The following is a 25,959-nucleotide window of genomic DNA, read 5'->3' as shown; positions in this document are numbered from 1 at the left end:
ATCTTTGTAAATAGATGCCTTTTGCAATATATGAAACACTGCATCAATTAATGTTTAATATCTGGGTGATCGGAAAAAATGATTTAGATTTTTTTTAAGAATGCCTAGCTATATTTTGTAAGTTACATCAAAATCATCGGAGCTGTTTAAAATTAATACTAACAAAAACTGGTCTGTTTCGGATAGGTATGCAAAACGCGCAAGTTTACAACAATTTATGCAATAAAGTTTAAAGAATAAATAAATACAAATTTTCATTCGTTGTTAACTGCTGAGATTTACTTTTTATTTATGTAGTTTTACTTGTGTGTCATTACAACCGCTGTTGGTAAGTAAAATTGAATTGACACGACAAGTATAGAGTAACTAAAGTTTGTCTCATAACACTCGTAAATTAATTAGAAGTAATATAAAATGCAAATATGAATATGTACATGATTTATGATTGACAAGCTACGTATCTAAAGTCGGTAAAAATGTACTGTGGAACCTACTTTAATTGCATTTTAAATTTAATTCAGAATATAAAAGTTATAAAAAAAATTAAATGTAAATCAGATGTCAGTTATAAAGCGCACCACTTGGCCATGATACATTTACTTAATATTTATTTATTTTATAACTTTTTTTTTTTTTTTTTTTATTCAGAACACATACAGTCATATAAGATACATATGTTAGAGGTGCGTAATACGCACATAAATCTTAATACTAAAAAGACCTGGAGGTTCATAAAATATACATGTAACTGAAAATTGGTATACAATAGGTACAAGCATAAGCCCAAGGTAGGATACATACAACAAGAAGCAAGAATAACTCATTAATACTTACAGCAAAAAGTCGGAATAATAATAATAATTACAGCGAGGGTCAAGAAAAGAAATATAGAATTCTGAAAATAGAATTCTCAAAATAGAATAACTTTAGTATAACAAAAATGAATTCATATCGTTATTAGTAGGCACCATTTGACTGGTTAAATACAATACAATACAATATATTAGCAATTTAATTGGCAATGGTTTCGCGGTTATTTATTATTATCGTAGGTAATAACAAAGTGGAATTGCTTCAGAAGCCAGACTCTGTTCGCTAAGTACTCTTTACATAATCCAGTAAAGGCACCGTGGCGCGGCTCGATACGATTGTACAACGTCGCCGGCAGGGCAGACTTCTAAGTGCTACAAATCCTCAGTCCAGTGTCCCGCTACCTCGCGGCACACTCCTCTAACTCGGAACAAATATGAACTCGTAAACCTCGCAGTGATGGCAACTGTTGCCCTAATTTCTACCATCGCAATATTTCTCCTAAATCAAGTTAAGACCGCGCAAATAACGGAAACAGAGTTGAATCCAGCACTCGAGGTAAACACGTTACCAGAAGGCTTCACAGACGCCATTTTTGCCTTGCAAATCCGACAGATCCGGGCGACATCGGAAGCGACGCCCGCGGCCTCCGCCGGAAACAATCTAAATGTCGTTGGCGCCAGCGTACCGGGCGCACAGCTACAGTCGGAAAATTACCAGGCAATTCCAACAATTTACTCACAGCAAAACAAAAAGGCAATAGAAAAGAAATATTACGATAAGGACGAAGGAAACGTCAATTTACAAGCCTTTGATCGAAATGCCGCGGCAAGAGAAATGAATGCAGATGGCACTAACATTAAACCTCTGGCCTTAGTTTGGGATAGCTGTATGGAAACAAATTTCAGGGATAATCAAAGAATATCGATCCAGCCACTATTGGATATGGAGGATGCCGAAAACGATTCACAGTTCCAAAAGAATAGGCAGATTGGAAGTATATGGAGCGAAGGATTGACCAAAAGAGACGCCAATAACTCATTGGCAATAAAGTCTTGGATAGAAAAATACAACAGCTTAAGAACTAGAACAACCAATGTGCCATTTCGTAAATCGGATTCGTTGCTAATAAGGAAAATAGAGAAACCGGCTAGTACGGAGATTTCATCGACTACTATGAAAATGATACCTATAACGAGGGTATTATTCAATGAGCCCACAGAAACGTTTAACATATCAGTCGATGTTGTAGTGACAGAGAGCAATATTAGGGCAAGTTACACTGAAGATTGGTTCGAGCCGAAGGACAAGAGTAAGATAAGATTCGGCTTGCAGCCTCAATCGGTGACGTATTTGATACCGGCGCTAATGCCGGAAGAGGGGTTCTATCCTTTCGGGTTTATGTCACAATTCTTCGCTATCATTTACCCGTTTGAATTTCCAGTTGGTGAGTAAAGTTATCTTTCTGATGTTGCGATGTTTTCTGTTTTGTGTAAGTTAATAATGATTTCATAATTTTAAGTCAGAATCTTGACCACCGCCCAAAATCTGATTGTTTCATCTGAACGTTGCCTGGTAGAGAATGCACCATGGCACTAAATATGCATTGTTTAACAAGAGCACTGCTAATGTGAGTGCATTATGCATCAAAGAAATATGTAGATACTTAGATTAGCAGATTGTGACCTGTGGCCAATATAACGCGAAAGTTTAAAATTGTAGGTCTTGTCAAGGATATCGTATGGGGAAACTTCTCATTTCCATACTCATTTTTACAGGTAAACGTATTTCCATTTACTGTAGAGTGTAGATGTGTGCAGAAAATAGTTGCTTGAAAATGTATGTACAGATTTTTTTCTTTTTCTTTTAATTTATTGTATTGCATTACTTAACTGCTATCACTTCACAGGAATCTAATAGCAAAAGCCAATTACTTAGTAGTAGATTCAAAACGAAATAAATATCTCAGATTAAGACTAAGATAGCCAATCTGAAGCAAATCTTAGAACTCGTTCCCGAAAATAAACGGTCAGCTAAATTGTAATTTTCTCTTTCGAAACGGATTATTTGATTAAAACTTTGGAAATCGTTTCGTTTATTAGACAATCCAGTGAATTCTCTTCTACTCGTAATGGTATTTTATGCCTACCTACTAAATCGTAATATAGGGTTAAATGTCAAAATTAAACGGTACTCTAGTAAATAATGTTACTTTCATTTCTAGGGGCAAAAAATGTCCAATTTGCGACTATTAAATGGCATTGCCCATTATTCTCAGTCGTCATGAGTGTGGAGAGCTAATTTGCGGCGACTGGGAGTAATTTTTCATGATATATCTAGGAGATCTAGTGATCTGTGATTAACGGCCGTATTCGAATAATGCTTATAAGATTGCACAACGATACGATACCGATCTGTCAGTGTTTTTTCTTCAACCAATAACGTCACTTTTGGCACTGACAAATCGGTATCGTATCGATGAGACTTATTATAAGCATTGTTTGAATACGGCCGTTACATGGATAAGGTAAAGGGCTCCTGTTTCGGCAGGTTAAGGCTCTTGAGAGTGAGTTGAGAGTTTGTGTATTTTTTTTTAATATTACTAAGCATATCAATACCTTGAAAGCTTTTGAATATGTTATATTAGTTCTTTGTTAATAATTTAATGTATAAACTGTAGGGTTTTAGTTGAAACTTTTTTTTATATAAATTTTTTCGTGAACCTCTTATTTGGCTCCCATTTCGTGATACAAATTTAGGTCAGCTCCTAAATTCGTGAATTCGTGTCCCCTGTTTCGGCATAAAGTTTTCTTAGGGCAATTGGTGATAAATTGATAATTTGCTGATAATAATTTTAAATATTTAACGGTCTTACCTACTTACGAATAATTGTAAGGTCAAATTAAAAATAATAATAAAAAAAAAGTTAAATTGAGAGCTAGCTTAAAGTTTTTTGTACTCGTTGACTTTAATGGTTGAATTAAGACTTAGGTAAACCATATGGGTACTTTAATACTTGATTAAAAGTCAAACTATTTAATTTAAATAAATAAAAATTAAAAAAAATAAAAATAATTAAAAATAAAAATTATTTACAAAAAATAATTTAAGTACTATCTTATACGTTAAAAATAAACATACTAGAAACTAAATCAAATTTCAATAATAAATAAAATTGTGCTAGTAGTTAATATGAGAATATACGTGGAACATACCTTAAAAATTGTAACTCGGGTCACATTCAAACTGGTTTTATGAGAATTCTAGTGAAAAAAACATATACCGAATTTCGCTCATACGAAACTTCATGAAATACATTAATTGTTTTCTAATTTATTTTTTTAATTATCTTTGTTGTTATATTTAAAAACAAGCACTCAAAATGTATCTAGAATATCCTTGATTCGTTAGTGGCACGAAATAGGAGACACACGAAAGATAAAATGACCGCTATTTCGTGAGTCGATTTATTGCAATTTTAAGTTATTTCTATGCATATATTCAATCTTTTTTCTTATCAAATCAATTACTAAGGAACCCACAGAAACACTCCCAAAAACTTTTATTCGAATGGGTTTAGCTTTTCCTTCCTATAAGCTTAACAAGTGAGAGCGCGCACCTTACGCCTAAAAAAAGTGCACGCATACAACACAGCTATTCGCGGCCGTCTGACAGTTTCGACCGTCGTATTACTCTTAGTTTAATCACTAAAATATTGGTTATCATTTTATTGAAGAGATTAAATAATACAGATTTTTTTCATATGTATAATTTGAATAAAAGATATTTGAATTCCTTATTATTTGCGCCAGAAAAAAAACTAACGAAATAACGTACTAACACAAACTTGGGGCCGTTTACCTTACCCGTTGTCTGCATTGACCGACGACCGTACGAATATCCCGTTCCTCTGACACTTTAAAAGGATGGCTTCCGGCAACACGATAGTGCCTGAACCTTTGGTGTTAATGGCTTTGTCCTTAATGCACGTTGAATTTTACACATTTATGCAACACAATGTAATGTCAGTAATTACTGATATTTTTCAATTTGAAAATGTTAATGATTTTTTTTTATTATAACTTATCCTACTTTTTATTAAAAAGCGAGTACCTACGCAAAATAAAACAGCTTTTTGAAATCATTATTTAAGTCTGTTATGTTTAGGTATTTAAAAAAGAGTAATCTTCAATGGCTGTAAGTACATAAAAAGTAATTTCCTGCTTAATGACCGAGTGCTTACTCGAAAATTATTTAATTTGGACGAAAAAGTAATTTCATGTATATTTATCCTGAATGAAATTTACCCTCCGGGCGCAGTAAAAGCATGATTATGTCGAGATTCCCCTAACTTATTTTCGAAAGAGCACATTTTTCTTAACACAAGATGTATTGGTCATGCCATAATTTTAAAGTAGGGAGGTTTCTTTTCCTGAAGTTGTTTAAAACGGTGGTACATGTTTCTTATGTTTTTTTAAGGAATCATTTATTTTAAATACAGTCAAAAAATACAAATTCTTATGTTTATTTTGTTAAAGTTTATATATCAAGTAAATATGAAATATGAAAAGTAATAGCAGTAACTGACAGTACAACATATTTAAAGTCATGTTTTATTCAATAAAAGAATCACTTTGTGTGTCAGCATATTGATATTTACTATTTACCTTATTCGCTTGAAGCAACTTTTTGTGGAAGAATAATTTTAAAGTGAATGCCTATGTATGCAATTAAATCAATATCTCTATAAATTGAATGTTTTTTAAATACATTATTTATTATGCGCGTGTTATCTGTATATATTATACAATAGCTGTAGAGCCTGTAGATGAAATAATTTAGCGTTAGAATGCTAAAATGTAATATTATTGATAGTAATGGATCAGATTGAGTATTTAGAATATTTAATGAAATAGTCACAGTATTTAATGAAGTATTGTAAATACTCGAATTTAATAACATAAAATGATCTCTGGCAGCCGGAAGCATAATTATGAAATACTTGGGTAGTTACGATCCCAAATCCTATAGTCCCACGGTAATCTTAATGATGCTCGAATTCAACATTGACTTTTTAATCATATTATTTTATTTATTGTTACCAGCTCTATATATGTAGATTAATTTGAGTAAAGTGTACTGTATGTTACACTTACCATTGTGTTTATACACACATGAGTTTATAGCATATGCGAACACACTTTCATGCGTGTAACTTAAGTACTTAGAAACTGCTTAATTGTCGTAACACAATGGACTCGATTAACTTAAAGACTAATTGACAGCTCCTTAACTATGATTTTTTTTTGCAATTCACCCTATTGACACGTGTTTTAAATTTAAAGGTCACTTAAGTTTATTTGTACGGAACTTATCTATTTGACGACCGGTCTGGCCTAGTGGGTAGTGACCCTGCCTGCGAAGCCGATGGTCCTGGGTTCGAATCCCAGTAAGGGCATTTATTTGTATGATGATACAGATATTTGTTCCTGAGTCATGGGTGTTTTCTATGTATTTAAGTATTTGTATATTATATATATCGTTGTCTGAGTACCCACAATACAAGCCTTCTTGAGCTTACTGTGGGACTTAGTCAATCTGTGTAAGAATGTCCTATAATATTTATTTATTTATTTATTTATTTTTTGCATTACAGTCGATCAAAGTGGAATCTACATTTCTAGCAGTCATAGTGATATTCTCATGCATAGCGTTCATTATACCGGCGTACATGCTGATACTGGCGATACTATCACTGTTCTCAAAATCCGGCTGCGATGATGAAACGGAAACTGGAGCTCTATTTCCTGATGACGAAGATTCAGATTACAATGGCCGAGTCTTGGCGGTGCTTACTTTATTTTTGGCACTATTTTGTTGGTAAGTATTTGAACATTATATTATGTTTATTGTTCAGTTATTAGCCGGTACACCCTGAAATTCAGTAAAATGCTGCAAATTGTGTTAAGGGTATTTTATACAAATACTATAATATTTGTTAATATTTAAAGGGAAGATGGCGGTAATATATCTATACTTTGCGCTACTTGTTAACAGTTTTAATTTCTTCGTTTCTCGGTAGCCTAATGTTGTATGGAAGAATGTACTTTTTAATTTAACTCCGGGAATTGTGGGCATAAAATACCTATACGATAGCCATGAGGAGAGCAAAACGAAAAAACTAGCTTCCAGAGCAAGATTTTACTGACAACTAAAAACAAGATATAAAAACGATATAATAAAGTGATAAATAGACAAAAATACAAAAATATAAATAATACGAATTTATATATTTCTTTGCAAGTTCTACATTTTTTGGCACAATAAATAATACATCAGCGTCGTATTAAAATACTTACTATTCAAATAATTAGAAACTGCTTTATCTCTACTTTACTCTCAGCCACAAAATTACATGGCCACTTAATAAATGAATTACTTAGTTCAAAATAAATCCCAGAAGTTTTGCAGTTCGCTGTACATACTAAAATGATTTTATGTAGATTTAATCTAACCGCCATTTAAAACTAAGCTCGTATTCTATTTAAATACCTACGTCTATGTAAATTAGAACATTTATCTACCCATTACAGCCTAATTCGCATTCCCAACGTGTCATGTTCACGAGAATTTAATGAAATACTCGCCTCGTTTGCGTTACTTCACCTAACCGCCTATTTTTCTCAACCTCGCAACAAACTACAAAGTTTGTATTAAAACCAACTTTATGGGGCATGAAATAAACTCTTCTTTTATGAAGCTGATATATATTAAATACGAGGTTTAACTTTTAAACGGCTGAAATGTAAAGCTGAGAAAACTTAAATGAAGTGCCGACACAGTTACCAATTTTCTCTAGGAAGGGTATTCAGATATTTTTTAAATGTGATAATAATTTGATATTACTCTCAGCGCATTTCGCTCGAACTTTATGTGTTGGTACGAGGGGTGGACTGATATTAAATTAATAAAGTTACGGAACACTTTGCGATGACACCAGAATTTGATTTGCTCATTAACAAAGTCATCATTTAGTTAGTCTAGCTGTTTTGTAAGTATACTGAAAAGTTAATTAACGGCGCGATTCGGGAAATGAATTAGAGATTAACTAGATACGATATATTAATGATATGTGACGCCCAACGGCAAAAGGTACCTTATGGCGGTTGGCGCTTACGCTATTATTAACGTCGCTCTAATATTAATGCGGCGCTATGCGACGTAAGCGTCAACTGCCATGAGGTACTTTTTGCCGTGGAACGTCACATAATTATTTAATATCTAGTGAATCTTTAATTCATTTCCCGAATCACGGCGCCAGCCGCCATAAGGTACCTTTTGCCGTGGAACGTCAAATATCTTTACTATTTCATATCTAGTGAATCTCTAATTCATTTCCTGAATCGAGCCGTAACAGTATCTAATTCGGAAAAGGCTCAATCATTGAGAATAGCTCAAAGGGTGGCCTCGGAAACGTATAGGTATCAGGAAAAACACGAATTAGTGCAACTGATAACACATATTTATATGCATTACATTTTTTTAATGTTTGAAAAGTATATAAAGCACACCTTTCCCACATATTTACAAAGTTAAAGCGACCGTTTTACTAAATCATACACCCCAATGCAGCTAAAAACTGAGGAAGAATTTCTTTTTTATTTTGTGCTTGCATAATTTTGAATATTCGCAAGACCCATCAAACACCAATCTGAGATGAAAAAGTTATACAGGAATATTAAAGTCCATTTGGGCCTGAATGTTGTACAAAAATTGTTTCCAAAGTAAAATTAGAGGAAAGTAGTACATTTTCAAACGTTGTTTACGGTCATCGTGCCTAAAAAACTGGGTTGTAGCAACCTTAATTTTAATACTTCTTAGACTACAATTACTTCCCTATTTGCCTCGCAAATATTAATCAGACAAATATTTATGTAAGTAATTTTCGAGCTTTTGTTGTTTAAGGAAAGTTTGCTAAAGAGAATCTATTAAAAAATCCGGGGTATTATTTAATACCCAATAGCGAAGGTCTGTGTTTGAATACCTAAAGCTGGCGAACTCACAATCACTACCGTATCAAAAGTAAGGAAAAATATTTTCCTATGTAAAATAAATGTGAGCACGTTATCTACATTATTTAAACTTAATCAACAAACAATCTGCTGACGAAATGACTGATGGCATTTGGACCTGTTTCGGAGTCTATAACTCCATTATGAGACAATTTTGACCTTAGCGGTAACCATGTTGTTATATTCAGTATGTTATGTTATAGTAGTATTTTATTAAAAATCAAGTCTTATAGTTTATTGTAGCTTCACGAATAATCAAATTTTTCAAGTTATTATTCATCAAAAATTATCTTCTAAATAATTGGTTTCCTTAAATCTATCCTACTTTCTAAAGGCCCATATACTGATAGTATGGCACGACAATAAAATTGTTCTCATAACATAACGTGAGACATGGACAGTGAAGGAGCGAGAGAGACAAAGAATCGACGCACTCAAAATGTGGTGTTGGAGACGAATGCTGCGAGTATCTTGGACACAACACCGTACAAACGTCTCCATACTTGAAGAACTTAAGGTGAAAGAGAGGCTCTCAGCTACGGTCAGAGCGCGTATCCTCAGATACTTCGGACATGTGACGCGACGTGGAGAGCAGGCCATGGAGAGACTTGTTGTCCAGGGACGGGTCAATGGCTGTAGGTCAAGAGGACGTTCCCCAATGCGTTGGACGGATCAGATAAAAGCCCTTACCAACACCCCACTTAACACATGTGCCAGAGAAGCATCTGCCAGGGAGAACTGGCGTAGAATCGTTCGTCGTTCAACGTGACCACGACTGCTCTGTCAAGAGTAATTCGACGGAGAAGAAGAACATAACCTAAATGAGTCATAGGATTCCATTACGTTACTTATATTCCATTATTCCATTACTTATAATCCTGTATTATTTGTATTGTTTTCTGTAATGAGGTGCGCAATAAAGAGTGTTTGTATTGTATTGTATTGTATAATTCCAGCATACTCATATCAGGCATGGCGCTGAGCAACGAGCAGGCTGCTGACGCTGCCGCCGACAGCCGGAACATAGTGAGCTGCGCGTGCGCCGACATAGCGACTTGGCTGGCGGCGTCGGCGCGCGAGCTACACCACACTCTGGTGCCACCTATGGATATCGTTGTCCATGCTTATAGACAAGATTTGAGGAGTAAGTATTAGATGGTATGCTAATACAAAACTGCGTAAACCAGCGGTTCTCAATCTTTTTTTTTGACGGAACCCTTTTGGAAAGCGAAATACTTGATGGAACCCTACGTAAAATTTAACCTAACCCTACATAAAAATTTTCGAGGCGACTAAAGCATAGTGTTCTAAATTCTTGCGGAACCCCTGCAGGGGTGTCGCGGAACCCTAGGGTTCCGCGGAACACACTTCGAGTATGGCTGGCGTAAACCATAGACCTGAGAAGACTGCGCTCTCACTTCCAAGAAACGTTTTTAAGCAGTAATACGTAGAAGTTATAGACATGTGAAATAAATAATTTTAACTACCAAGCTTTACTTTTCCTGAATAGCAACATTTCGAAAGTGACAAAAGTCATCCTCGTTCCTCTCGTTCAGCAATTTTTTCTCGTAATGATTTACAAACCAATTCGAAAACGGATAGCGTTAACCAATAAAAATCGGGAATGGAAGCGTAAACATCGACAAGTTTATTTGAAACTGGATTCGTTAATTTCAGACGTGGGCCCCCTCCTCGGGGAGCCGGTTCAACAAGCCATCGCGTCTGAGAGCGGCATCGACTTGGTGTTTGATTCGTTGGCTGATATCATCTCAGGTTCGGTTCGCTTTGATCGTTAAAGTGTGCTGTTGAACGGGGTTGAAAAGGAATCTATGTCTGACTTGTTTTTCGATTCAACGGTTGATATATACTGTAGATTTGAAGTGTCTATGATACGATATGCTTCTTACTTTGGTTGGTTTGATTATTTTATCAATTATCACGTTCCTATTTTATTTATCCTTTCACTTCAGTTCGCTGGTTATTCGTGATTCTGCTTACGAAAATAAAGGTCCCTAACATAAATCCCAATAATACCAAACATATTATGTATGGAAAAACCGAGCACTTTGAAAATATTTGTCCATAAATTTATGGAATTAAACAAATAAACATATGGAAACCAACATTTTCAGAGAGCGAAGATATCGCTACGAAAATTGCGTCCCTCCGCGACGTCAGCATCAGGGCCGGGGCGCTGGCTTCCACCGCATCAGACCGAATAAGGGACTTAACTAAACAGCTGGATAACCTGAAGAAGCACTGTACTTCCAAAGACGCTCCGCTCTGTGATACTATTAACACAAATTCGCTGGAGATACACCTAAAATTCGACTTGGTATGAATCTTTCGATTAAATTATTAAAATATAGATTCCATTGTTAAAACTACCTAACTGAAGATCTCTTAACACTTTACCCCGCCTTAATAATGATCTTAACGTCTTCATATGCAAAAAGATTCAAATAGTTCTGCCTTATAGAAATTTTGCCGCAAAAGAAACCTATATAATTTTATTTTAACAAACCAAAATTTTTTTGTGGAAAGTGAGAAATTGGGTATTGCATGCTGTTCAAAACTGGGAACGGGGTATATTTACGGAGAAGGGATATCTATCAGTGTCATACCTGGTCTTTTTGGAAGCAATGTACGTACTGAGTGCCTTGTTTATGCATATTCTGCTGTTTCTCTGTATTTCAGATACTCCGAGAGCAGCAGCTTCTAGAACTGCGCACGTTAGGAGTGGAGAATCTGACACGTGCCATATCAAACGCCCGACAGGAGTTTAGGACGCTGCCACATGCTATATCCACACAGACTACGCAAGTCAGGGAAGGTAAGTTTGACGAAAAAGGGAGAGTAGGTAGGATCTTTATCAATACATAATTCAACACATATAAGCCGTAACTAGCTTGCGGCTTTAGGCGCTGACTTGCTGATATTCATATAAATTGCGATACGAGTATGTATTACTTACCTACCCTAACTTCTGAAAATATCACCGATCGACTGTATAAAAATCTGGTCAAGTATAAGATGGTTCTTAAAATATCACCAATGAACCACATTTTTTGTACCTATTGTTGTAAGGAAAATACTCTGAAAAAAAAACTACGATTCAGCTGCCCACTAACAGGCAAACGGACGAACAATGTAAGAAAAGTATTAGGTTGATTGTCATCGTTCAGGTACGCATCCCTGAAAATTACTTAATCAAATTGTATTCCAGCAATTCTTCGCGACATAGAAGCAAAGAGACAGACATTACAAAGCGCGGTACGGATACTGAGCGACATGGTGCGCCATCTAACGGCGGGGCTCCACAGCGTCGTGAGGCAGTTTGATTCCGCGCTCGTCAGAATGCAAAAGTACGAGTTCTGGAGATGGACCATTTTGTTGGGTGAGCATGCTAGATTGTAAAAATTGAATACAATTAAATTGAATTGATTGTAGTGTAATCTGTAATTTATCTTTAACTCGCGTGTTAATACTTTCGGTGCGGGGCTTCCAATACAAAATGAACACACGTACGCGTTCTTGGCAGTGAATGTGTTAACTATTAAAATAGATAACTTTATAAAATTCCAATTTGTAGGGAACATGCCAGATAAAAAATATGAAAGAACGGCTATTTAACGTATGCTGTCACGAGCTGGAAATAATGCAGGATTGGATGTTTAATTAAAGTATTTATGAAAAAAAATCAGCCAAGTAAATATAAATGATTCCAGCCGCGGTCAGAGGCTGCAAACTTAGTTTATAAGCTGGTAAATGTAGGTTTAAGTAGACGATAATATATATTTTTGTAGTATACATATGCCTACAGAGCGACATCATCACTCACTGACAAAGCTCTTTTAATAAAGAAAAAAAAAGAGAATTAATAAAGTACAAAGTGTACCTGTGAGCCTGTTACGGCCTTAGCTTTGACAAAGTCTGACGCCTACAAATATAAAATAGCAATAATCTCTCTTTGCATTTAAGCGTGCGTGGTGACCGTAGGATTCGTGATGACGCTTGTGCTGCTCGCTCTGATGTGCGGTTGCGGCAATAGTAAGGAGCTTGCTAAACGAACTTTACAAATGTAAGTTTTAGTGACAATAATTTTCATCCAATTGTTCTATCAATTTGACCACTACATAGACTAGGAGTCCTCTAGACGGAGTTTAGAGCAATAATTTCATGAAACCGATGCTGCCAAATATACGGGGTTGTGGGGAACGAGGTCCCGTGCCGTGATAATCACTGGTCAATCATTGGTCCGTTCAAAGACACGGACGACACACAAAGACACTTTCGACTCGAAAATGGAGTAAAACTACCGTGTTTGTGGCAGAGGGGGTAGAGCTATGTACAGCCTGGCAAAAAAGAGTAGAAATTAATAGGGGCGCCACTGTCGCTTACATGGCAACACAAATAGTACGACCTAGAGATATTGATACTAGAGATATTGATACAGATTTAATGTTCTTGTTTGTATCGACTCTTCCCAAAAGTTATGACTATTGGTTATTCGAATGCCAAATTTGCACACACCCCATATTTGACAACGTCGGAACCGATTTTGGATAATATAGGTAAGTCAAGAAAGTGGACTCCACTCTCATCAGCAGGTAGGTACTGGAAATACAAATTTTGAGTTTTTGTTAGCATTAGAAATAAGGTAAACAATATTGATGCGTCTTTTAATTGAAAAACACATTTTAAAAATAAGTAACCACAAATTATATCTAACAGTTGTCAATCTAATATGATCATTTACGTAGGTCACTCAATAAATTTTGACATAAAAAAAGCTATTGATATTAGTATTATTTAGTTTAATTTTTTTTTCAAAATACTCTCCATTACTCTCTATACAAAGTTCCATTCGTCTGAACCAACTTTGGAAGCACTTTTGCCAGTCTTCATCAGATAGGTCCGAAATTGCTTCTTCATATGCAGCCACGGCTTCTTCAGCACTTGAAAAAAACTTCCCTGTTATTTTTTCTTTCACCACCGGATACAAAAAGAAATAGCAGGGAGCTAAGTCAGGACTGTAGGGTGGATGTGGTAAGGTTTCTATCCCAGCTTTCTCAATAAACGCCTTTGTTCCGAGGGACGTATGTGAAGAGGCGTTATCGTGATGCAGCAAGATTGAACCGAAGAGCATGAAGTACTATTCTCAGGTGTTCCCGGCTACCATCAAAGCCCAGGTCTTCTTTCACTATCGGAAGCAGACTTCTTAGAGTTGGCACCTGTGTAATTGAAAAAGGTATATTTTATTATATTATACTACATTGAATGCTATAATTTTTATTTAATATTTAATACAATTATGTTTACACGGCATTACAGTAAAAATACCAATGCGCCGAGAAACGTATAATAGTGTAGATACATATTAATTAAGGTTGTAAGGTTTTTTCACATACCTGTTTTTTCACCTTGTAAAAAAATTGAACCTTTTGCCTAATGGCACACAGGTCGAAATTATCCAGTTCCTTTTTTGGACGCCCCTTCCGGCGTTTTCCAGGCGTTGCAAACACAGCATTGTTAAGGTCATCTTCTAATACAATTCTGCTTACAGTAGTTTACCTGATTCAATAAACAGATTTACCTGATTGAATAAATATAAAGAAGAGTTAATTATAATTTCTAGTTAATACAGTTATAATAGTCACATGTTTAATATAATTTACAAAACATTTACATTATAACGCAATATATCGCAATATATCGCAAATCGCAAGTACCAAGTTGGTTGGTTGGTTAACATATTACACATAACCTTAAAAACATAACCTTTGGGATTGATTGAATTTTCAAGAAAACAGTTATTAAAAGCTTGAAAAACATGGGGATTTTGTAAATTACGCCAGAGTTCACCATTTTTAGTATTCTAAAATCATTACAAACCTGTCATCTCAGCCGTTCTTTGGTAAACATTGTCCAGTTCCGACAACAAGGTTTTGGCTTCAAATTCTGCCAGAAACCGCCTGTAAACGTTATAAATAACCTGGCGGGTGCCACTTCGGATCGTCCTGTTCATCATTTGCCACAATAACAACAGTTTACTGACGATAAATTTAAACAATACAATAAATACGAAAATAAACTAACACTGTTGACAACATAGATACTAACAACTGACATATTAAACAGTGTTGTAAGAGCAAAAAAAAATTAGTTCCATATCTACTCTTTTTTGCCAAGCTGTACATACTATGCTGCTGTACTATGCTATGTAGACCACTATAACGCAAATAATTCAGTTAATAATTATGAAAATCTTATAAAGGAAAATCACTAAGCAAATATAAGATATAAAACTGTAAATATAATTATGTAAATTACCTACGGGTTGTGCGACAACTTGCCTTTTCTCAGAGTTGTGATGAATGTTTCAGATCGGCTGTCTGGATGTGCGCCGTGTCCCTTGTTTTATGGGGCGTGATATCCGCCATTTTTGTTATTGCGGGTCATGCTGAGGTAAACCCGCGTTGCGTAAGGGCGAGTTTGTGTTTTTAGGATTTCCTTTATTTGAGGGGTTTAGTACCTACTCGTAAAAATAAATGTTTCAATGAATTGCTTGAATTTTACTATTTATGCGTTATGCGTTACAATTTATGGTAGTCATAATAAAGTTTATTGTTTGTGACATTAGGAAAATATTATACGATTAGTATGGTAGGTAATATTAGTGTAGATGAGTAAAATTACATCTTAAACAGCGCCAAAATATTAGAAAAACATCTAGTCCGCGCTTAAAATGTCTAATGTTAAAAACAAAAAAACGCCTCCAACATTTTATAAATCTTTATTTTTTTTCGATATAACTACGTCTGCGTAAACTCTAAATAATTTAAGAACATTTTAATTGCTCGTTAGTTTTTATGACCAGTTGAGATGAAATTGTAGGGAAAATATAAATCTTAAGTTACAGTAGTCAGAGTAGGTGAGATGGGAACTTACATGAAAATTTATGAAAGACTTTCCTGACGGGGCTCTACTATTTATATTAAATTGGAAATACTATATCCATTTACGAAGTTTAGATTACTTATTAAATAATTTACATAAAACTACAGGTAGGTACCTATAAATTATGACTACAATACATACTTTCCAGGTTTTTGTGTGTCGTGCTCTTTGGGACACTCCGCAGTACCAAACTTTATCAGCACTCCTGGACCGACCGTCGCCCTTGCTTACTGATAAAAAAGGGATTTTCGATGCGTTATTCTCGGATCTCGAGAATATTACTATTGATGTGTCCGTCAAGGATGTCCTTAGGTATGTAGTGTTGTTGTTAGGTATCCTTTGTTGTTGGGTATCCTTTGAACTCGTCAATGGCACTCTCATCAAACCCATTTTCATCCACGCTCATCAACTAGCATCATTAACTGTTGTATCTGGTTAACTCAATATTGTTTAGCGAGATTTTAGCCCTAAAGATAAAATGTCTCAGATATTTAATACCAAGTCTAGGCGTGAATACATGTCGACCTTTATCAACCTGAAAATAAATTATCTTTAGGCTTGCGTACATCGGCTGAGGGTGAACTGTGTTTAAGGTATTGCCTGTCACTATATTTATAGTTAAAAGAGAAAAATAAACATATCACCTTTCAATGGAATCCCTGTTGCGTAGTTAAGCAGGCCAATTTTAACGTACACTGATGTCAAAATGATTTTTTCATTTCTCATGCTCTGAAATTGTTGTTCTAAAAGGCATTTTAGAGCATTTTAGATTCCAAGTAAGAATTCATAAATTTTTCTACGATAAGTAATTGAAATTTAAGTATAAATGGATTTGTTATGGGTACAATTTCCATTCTGATATTTGGCTCCCCATTCCATAAATAGGTAACGATACTTTTGACAAAACTGTTAATTGAATGTACCCCCAAAACATACTTTAAAAATGTATACTTAGTCATGTTTAAAAAAACGCATTCATTTTACTTTTCTCGTATTCAAAATGAAAAGTAAGAGTGTTTAACTAGGGTGAAAGGCATCATTTCAGCCTTGGACTATTGGCGCTCTCACTGCGTTCGAGCGCCAAACTACCTCGACAAAAATGAGTGCCATTTCATCACTTGGTTAACAATCTCCTATTGAATCATGTTAATTTAGTTGTCATGCGTCTTGCTCTCGCCATTACATGTAGGGATAAGTGCGACCGAAATACATGATAACTAAATAACATGAGTCAAATATCATTCTGATATCAGTATACGTTCAAATTGGCCCCAAAGTTTACCTGTTTGTTTGACATTTATAGGGATTGCGAAAAGGACCGTCCGGCATATATAGTATTTCAATTGGACAAAGTTTTGGACGTCAATAAAGAAACGTCATATTTTGAATGGGACCAACTGCAGATGGACTTAGAAGGTCTGACGTCATCCATTGACGTCACGTTCTTGAAATCAATCTCTGTGAATTTTAACAAACTGCTGAATAGAATTTTGCAGGTGTCTGATGTAAACTTATCGAAATACAGGTAAGTTTTATATTTTATCTTTAGACAAATATCCAAATACTAATACAAGCTTATACAATACCACCACACTTTGTTCTTTGAAGCATTACAGTCAACCGCGCAAAACGCATAAATGGATTGTATTATCGATTTACCTACGTCGACGTAAACCTAACCTAAGACATTTTTTAACGCTTTTGGAACGCTGCGATGCGTTCTTGAGCTATTGTCTTTCAGACCGACACCGTTTAAATATATGGCGTTACCAAAATGTCTCTGGAGTTACCAAGAAATCACGTTTCTAATTTAATAAGTATGTATTTAAATTGTCTATCAGAAAGGAAATCGCTTGTTTTAACGTATAACATAAATTGATATAAAAGTATTATTTATAGGCGAAATTTTCGATTGAAGTGCCTATTAAAAAAAAATAACCTATTTAAACTTGAGACGTAGAAACTGTACTTAAGTACAGAAACCTCTCCAAGGAATAATTATTAAATACTTATCAAAGTCTCGGGATTTTTTCTCAAAAGCAATTTTAACGAAGTTGAAATCCTCTTCTCGCAAACGCAGTTATTTGTAATTTACTAAATTTAAAGATGAAATCTCTCCAAGAGAGTATTTGCTTAGTAACAGCAAGAAAATCTTTAACTTTCAATTCAAGGATTACGATATGAATACCCAAATAAAACTTTGAATTGATTACCCAAGAGGCCGTGACATACAAAATTTTCTTTTGACTAATGAGTTTTCAAATTAGATTTGTTTTAATTTTAGGATGGAATACAACGGGCCGGTTGTTGGAAAAGATTTGCCCTCTTTAGTAGATCAGTTAGAGAACATTGGAGTACAAATATCGGACTTGACGACAGCTGGCAGATTGGAAACTTTGGGTAACTGCATATTGCATAATGTTAACAAGTTTGTCAGGGATAGTAAACGTCCCAAGTTATGATTCGTTCGTTCTCATCCATTTACGATTGGTAAGGAGCACCACGTTTCTTCTTCCATGACTCTCGTCTTTTTGTTTTTGTGTGAGAATCCGTATGCGAAAACCTGCTCATAACTAAACAAAATATATTTTTCCGTTGCATTGATAATCTTCTTATCTTTATGTATCTTTCATCTTAGGCTAGGTTTTCACAATATGGATATAATTAAGTAAAATACAAAAATAATACAGGATACATATAAATATATTATTAAAAAACCTAGGGTGGCGCCAGCAGCGTAGCAAGGCCCAAACTGCCGGTGGTCAGGGCCGCAGAGTGAGGAGGCGTCGTACTATACGTGCCGTGTCTAAAATTACCGCCTTCTACATATTTTTATTATTATTAAATGCATTTATTTTTTTAAATTCTTACCTGTGAATTGAAGTAAATTGAGTTACTTTATTTCAGCAACAAGAACCAAACGTTTGCACATCACGAATATAAAACCACTGGAACAGCTCCGAGCGGACGTGGTGTACAAACTGACGGAGCTGGAGCTACAGCTATTGCCGTTCAGGAGAAAACTTAACATATCACTCAGCCACATCTACACTGCGCAATACTACATCGACAATCAGGGAGAAACCATTGCTCATAAGGTAAAAAAAAACCGGTCAAGTGCGAGTTGGACTCGCGTTTCTAGGGTTCCGTACATAAGTCCGACTCACGCTTGACTGCACATTTCTAATAGGTTTTCCTGTCATCTATAGGTAGATAAAGTACTATTTTGTGTACCTATTTTATTCAAAATGTTCGGCTCAGTACTTTCAGAGATAAAGAAGGGGGGGGGGGGGATAGTCGGACAGACAGACGCACGAGTGATCCGTTTTTTCCTTTTGAGGTTCGGAACCGTAATAAATGATCTCGAAATGAGAAACAATCTTGATCAATCTGTTTTCTGATATAAAATTGCGAAACTAAATATAATATCAGGGGACCTAGCCAAGATGAAATTGTTTGCAGAAAACGAAACGCTAATGTATCTCTAATATCTCTATCTTTCATCCATATTAGTGCAATAGAGACATATAGCGTTTAGATTCCCAGGTAAGGAGTACTGTTTGTTAAGAAAATATCGTGAGAATATTCCGAAAAAAGTATGTAATTAGGTAGGTACCTATGTAAAGTATTCCATCTCCACCCTGAGATAGGTTCATGAAAGGACTATCGGACAAGTACTACTAATAATAAGTTTTAATTGTCACTAGTAAGAACGTAACAAAAAAAAAAACGGGTTGCACTCCGGGAGTGCCGGCAGAAGTGAAAACTCAATGACATTGTAACAGTTTTTCGATCAGGTCACGTGTCCGTCTTACGAGTCTTACGGTCACGTGACCTGTCACAAGTTTAACGTTTTTCCCCATCACAAAAAGTACACAGCGCCGCTAAAGAAGCCAACTTCAAAAAATCATTATAAATTCCTTTTTGTTTTCCAGAAAGTAGCAATGTACGTATCTCGGTTGGTATCCCACGTGGCCGGCTGGCGAACGCATGCACTTACAGCGGCGGGAAAGCACGCGGCGCGTTGCCGACCCCTTTTCACCGTCTACGAAGCCGCTAGGTCTTTGTTGTGTACTAGATACATCGGGTCTTTGGTAAGAACTCATTTTTCGATTATATCGGCCCGATTTGAACTTTAACATACTTACGTCTAGATATGATATGGATTATATGTATGTTTGTGTCAGAAGTGACGTTTTTGTTTGAAGAATCGTTACTTTTAACATTAAAGGGGCCCACTGACTATCAGTCCGCCGGACGGTATCGGCCTGTCAGTTGTTCGTAGCTGTCAAAATTTTGTTCTAACTGACAGGCCGATACCGTCCGGCGGACTGATAATCAGTGGGTCCCCTAACATATCTAATCCATATCGTATCTAGAGCTTAAAGCTCAAATCAGGCCGTATATCTCGTCAGTTTTCCTCCCTTTTTGTGTTAGTACCATACCATAGATACGAGTACACAAAAAAAAATTACGGTACGTGTGGCTAAAAAAACTATACTAACATCGACTAAAGTATAAATAAGTACAACATTTTCCTAAATTAGGTACATATAACGTCAAACAGGTACCAAAAACTAAAGAACTACATTGGCAGGGACAATTTTTCCCGATTGTTATTTTCGTTTTGTCAATAATATCTAGACAACTCGTGGGTATTTTAACGTAGCCACTCACGCAGACAAGGATAATTTACATTTACAAAAATATTAACCCGTAACGTAAAACGTAGTTGTCTACGTTTTGTATTACGGGTATTAATTTGTTGTTGTAATTTAATTGTAATGTATATTGTGTTAATCTTATGTTAATGTAATTTGTATTTGTAGCCTATCCTTAATGATGTTAACATAATTGAAATCGGTAACAATATATCTACCATCATAAATAACATATACTGTATTTAATCAGAATTCACAGAATTTATGATATTAAATTCCATTGATGAAACCTATTAAATATATGCTTCGTTGTTTCACTAAACTAACCTCTACAAATTTGTGGCTTATACACACTGATTAATACGAGTAGATAGTTTCTAATAGACTTTAATTACTTAGTACCTATAGTGAATAAAAGGGGTATTTAATCTTTTCAAACATTATTTAATTGAATCTATTGTTCCATGCTGCATCGAACTAGTTAATGTTATCCTTAACTCAAATAAATTATTCCCTACCCAATAACGTTTTAATTTCATTCAGTTATTCTGTTCATTTAGCCTAGTTGATCTCATTAAAACTCGTGGGTAAGCTTGCTTAGCAGATTTTAGTTTAATCTAACTTATTTCTCTTTGATGCAGACTGCAACTGAACAAACGCTTAATGATATGAAAGCCTTCAATGTCTGAAACTAGGTCATTTGAATAAAGACTAATGTGTTCGTTGCATTTTATCGTTTAAACCTACCTTTTAGGAAAGAAACGAAACTAAAATAATTCGGCCTGATTCGAACTTTAAGATATCTACGTTATTTAATAGATCAAGAATTCAAGACACGATATGTACCTATTAGATATGTCAATGTCAAATGTATTTCAAACATAAACGTTATTTTTGACACTGACACATCTAATATCGTTTCTAGATCTATTAATTGATCTATCTTAAAGTTCGAAGCGGGCAAGTCATCTGTCGTCATAGGGGATTAGCTAGTCTATGTGTTTTTCAGAGCTGTTGTGGCAATGACATTGCACATTTGTGTCATCGTAGCACAATGATTTGGACTAGGTAAATAAAAATAGAATAAGTAAAACTCAATTAATTATAAAATGTCTTACCTAAGTTAGTATATTTTTGACAGTAATAGAGTGCGTGACAGAAGCGGTTTCTTTGCCTAAACATGAAATTGGTAAACATAGTCAAGTCAAATCCCCTTCTTCGTAAATCTTTGTTTTGTATTTTATACAATAAGACTAGCTGAAGGCACAGTATAACAACAAGAAGTAGTTGATCATTTTAATTGAGGGTTTCTTAATCTTTCCGTAAATATTTTATTATTAGTTAATGAACGATAAAAGTTTAAAAAAATCTCCAGTGTCGGTATTAAATTATTCCGACTACTGAGTGAGCGTATCAAACTTCCAATTCCAATATAAACAATCATCATCATGTTCCTCGCGTTATCCCGGCGGCTCAAGGGTGCCATTTACATACAAAAAATATTTAATACCGAGCAGTCATACACCTAATTAGTCTTTCTTACATTTTTTCCCAGCATGGCTGGTGGTTCTGCGGTCTCCTTTTAGGTGTGACTTGGTGCACGTTTCTGACTCCAATCAATGTGAAGCTGTGGCGAGCCTATGGACGGAAGATCAGGGCTCGGGATGCCCTGAACCTTACTACCTTAGGATCAGGGTATGTAAAGCGAACTGCAAAACTGCATGGATACATTATTAGTTGAATTCATTCATAAAGTGGCCATGCACTTTTGCAGACATTCTTAAAATGTATAATTTTTTTTTTCATTCATTTGTAATGCATTTTTAACCGACTTCCAAATCTCAAAGAAGGAAGTTATCAATTCGGTTGTATGTTTTTTTTTAAGTATTTTGTAGAACATTATAATTGTGTGTTCCTAACGCTACGTCTTACGTAGGCGAACAACGCGCGAACGCGGCGCGGCGCGGCGCGGCGAAATCAATCCTTTGATGCCCATAGAAGTGTCCTACGTAAGCGATCTCGTTGCGAACGCGGTGCGGCGCGATTTGCACGCGAATGTCAGGCGGCGCGGCGCGGCGCGGCGCGGCGGCGGCCGCTTTCGCCGCGCCGCGCCGCGCCGCGTTCGCGCGTTGTTCGCCTACGTAAGACGTAGCGTTAGTCATTGGGGTTAAATGTTTTGGCAACTTCTATGCGGATGAAGTCGCGAGCGGGGGGTTAATAAAATATTTTTAACAAATTTTAATTAATATTTAACTATCAAAAATATTTATAAATTTGTTGAAAACTTTAAAAACATAGAAAATTATTTTGCAGATAAAAAATCCTTAATTGATGTAGATACAAACTTTTTTAGAAATCCTCAAGTTACGTTCGTAAAAATTTGCCTAATATTTCACAGTACTTGGGGCGTGGAGGGTACTCATGTTTTCATGCTTTGATTTACTTTCAATAATGTTGACACAATAAAATAAATAAATTGCTATGTTGAACGTAAAAATTGCCGAAACTCAATTCATTTACCGAGTGCTATTTATAAAACACAGTTTACACAATACTTTTTTTTTGCAAATAAACGAGATTATTTTTTGCTGCAGCCACGTAGTAATTTAAATATGTATTTTATGATATTGACATGTTGATGAATTGTTTCAGACAACAAGAGACGCCGACAACGGCACTGTGCGAGGGCAGCAATTGGAATACACCAGGGTAAATATACGTTATTTTTTAGAGAGGATCGGCGCGATTCGAACTTTAAGATATCGCGCCGTTAGACATTCACTAGATATGAAATAGTAAAGATATGTGACGTTCCACGGCAAAAGGTACCTTATGGCAGCTGGCGCTTACGCTTATTATTAACGCCGCTTCAATATTCAGTCGGGGTAATGGTACCTTTCGCCGTGGAACGTCACATATCTTTATTATATCTTATCTAGTGCATCTCTAATTCATTTCCCGAATCGCGCCGGATGACTCTGATTTTGTGACTTGAAATGCAGGGATCCACGCCTTTTCCTCAACTTAACGTAATGTTTTAATCTAAAAACAGAAAAATTTCCTCATTTTCTTTAACTATGGATTATTGACCAGAGAATTACACTGTATTATAAGAAAAGTCTGCCACGAGTTTGATAGCATAACGCAGTGCAAGCGTTATTGAAACACATAATTTTATGGAAGATTGGCTTTTAAAATAACACTTGCACTGCTTGTGCTATCAAAATCTTTGCAAACTTATCTTGGTGTAACTTTAGATGATTGGGATGGCCACCATCAATCTGGCAGCTTATTTTTTTTTTGTTTTCAGACCTCCCCCAAGAAATGACAGCTGGTGATGGGATGTAAAAACTTAATCGTTCTTTCATCTAAACGTAAAACGCAGAAGCACAATGGTGACACTTTTCCTTAAAAGATGTTCCTTGATACTGCCAAACTATAAGTCACTCAAATAATCTTAAAGATTTTGTACGGTGTAGCGTTCGTCTTGTGTTTGCATATTTATTTCACGTGACAGTGAGTTAGGGTCTCATATTTCGGTCATTTAGGCATTTTTTTTAATGACTATTATCGTAATGTTATAGTTTTATTATATTACATTAACATAAATAAATGGACTCCAAACCTTAAGCATGATGTTTCATATAAAATGGATCTTTTTCTGTAGTGCCTGAGTGAAAAGTTAAGAATATTGAAACTACAGTTTCAATTTCATTTCACTTAATTCATTTTATCTTATGATCATGTATGTTATTTTGTAATACCTTTATTATTGTCGGCAATTTGAAGCGTTCAAAAATGTGAAATCTTTTTACATCGGTAAGTAGTAGGTACTACAAAATTTTAAGACTTCGTTTTAGCTACCAAAAGTGTATACTGTTAAACTTACACTATTAGTCTCTCGTTCCAGTATAGGTACAACTAACAACGCTGGTTAAGCGACCAAAAGAGGATTTCGGCCTCCGACTCCACAAACCGCCACTCTACGCTTTCTGAGCCCCTTCATGCCGGTTGGATTTTCCGAGGGCGTATACGCAAATCTTCTACAGTGTAGATAAACTAGGTTAAAATTGGAATAACCTTACGCCCGAAATTTCTTACTCGCGGCCCCGTCACATGCAAGTATAACAGTTGATTTGTCATAGTAGTATGCAAATACTGACAATTATCTAAGATGTTATTTGCAATGCTTGCAGGGCGCATCGTTTCTGACAGACCAGTGTAACTGGAACTCAATTTTCACTTAAAGTATGGGAATACAATGAATGCCTGCTTGTTTGCAGGGGGGTCAGTTATCTCTGCACTATAAATAATTATAAATCACTTTGTAAATATATTTTAAATAAAATTTATTTTTTGTCTGTAAGATCGTTACCAGATATTTATTTGTTATTAACGGGTCTCTATTGTTTCCCAAATAGTTTTAAGTCATAATGTATTGTTTGTCTGAATTTTCGTTAGTCATAATTGTTTTTTCTTAGAAACGCGTAATTGTCAGGATTGCCATAAAACAACCTAACCTAAGCTAACCTATCTATAGAATAACCTTACGAAAATCCTGAAAAGTTAACGGTTTCAATTTTATGACTAACGATAATATGACAAACAATACATTATGACTTAAAACTTTATGAGAAACACAGGGACCCCGTTATTAACATGTAACGACTAATAATTCAATAAACGACTAATAAAACAAATTATAATCACTGTATAATAGCGGTTACTGAGGTCATACCTATTTTGGAAGCGGAAATGATATATAAATTACTCTCCGATAGTATATTCACCAGATTGAAACACACCTACATGTTTTACCTATCGAGTATGGTTTTCATGTCAGTGAGCTAAATGTACGTACAGTCGTACATCGGATTCGCAGAGATGAGAAACTTGAAATGATTTTTTTAATGACTCAAAATAACAAAAAAATGTGATCATGCTTGATAATGATGTGTCAGTAATCAATTTTGAGTCATACTTGAATAAGTTTTACAGAAAATCACGTACAATATTTATCCAAGTTAGCATCCCCTTATCAGCTACATATGTATAATTGGGAGTAGCCACAATAGCAAAATGTGCCTACTAGTCAAATCAGCTTTTTTAATACTGTCACAACGATTTTCTAATATATAGCTGGTCAAGCAAATCTTGTCAGTAAAAAAAGGCGCGAAATTCAAATTTTCTATGGGACGATATCCCTTCGCGCCTACATTTTTCAAATTTGCCGCCTTTTTCTACTGACAAGATCTGCTTGACCAAGTATAATATTTATATCAAAACGTGTATAGTGACGTCACGGTCAACTCACCTACTTTTTTAGTTAAATCCGATTTATTAAATAGAAATTATAGTTAAAACAACAGCTATCTACGTTTTTCTAATAAATATCTGCACAGTGTGAAATAATTTATTTTAAGTAGCGGAAAGTAGAAATTAGGTTAGGTACCTAA

At 35.3% G+C, this 25,959-nt stretch overlaps 1 protein-coding gene and 1 long non-coding RNA gene across 2 annotated transcripts; one reads left to right on the top strand and one right to left on the bottom strand.

The window, feature by feature from the left end:
* The first annotated feature begins 1,171 nt into the window (after positions 1 to 1,171).
* LOC134667869 (prominin-1-A) lies at positions 1,172 to 24,013 on the top strand. Its single transcript, XM_063525260.1, has 18 exons — positions 1,172 to 2,257; positions 2,533 to 2,588; positions 6,467 to 6,690; positions 9,839 to 10,026; positions 10,560 to 10,655; positions 11,015 to 11,217; positions 11,580 to 11,715; positions 12,109 to 12,279; positions 12,864 to 12,963; positions 15,269 to 15,350; positions 15,991 to 16,154; positions 17,146 to 17,367; positions 18,127 to 18,242; positions 18,750 to 18,940; positions 19,778 to 19,936; positions 22,059 to 22,198; positions 23,156 to 23,212; positions 23,814 to 24,013. Exons 1-18 carry the CDS (start codon positions 1,270 to 1,272, stop codon positions 23,839 to 23,841), a joined length of 3,321 nt encoding a protein of 1,106 aa, XP_063381330.1. The 5' UTR covers positions 1,172 to 1,269; the 3' UTR covers positions 23,842 to 24,013.
* LOC134668224 (uncharacterized) lies at positions 13,548 to 15,046 on the bottom strand. Its single transcript, XR_010098741.1, has 3 exons — positions 14,778 to 15,046; positions 14,294 to 14,456; positions 13,548 to 14,116 (listed from the first exon to the last, which is right to left on the bottom strand). It is a non-coding gene; the product is annotated as an uncharacterized LOC134668224 (long non-coding RNA).
* Positions 24,014 to 25,959: the final 1,946 nt, after the last annotated feature.

Source organism: Cydia fagiglandana, chromosome 10 (genome assembly GCF_963556715.1).
Source record: "Cydia fagiglandana chromosome 10, ilCydFagi1.1, whole genome shotgun sequence".
In the NCBI taxonomy this organism is placed as follows: Eukaryota; Metazoa; Arthropoda; class Insecta; order Lepidoptera; family Tortricidae; genus Cydia; species Cydia fagiglandana.
This window is presented reverse-complemented; position numbering and strand designations above follow the sequence as displayed.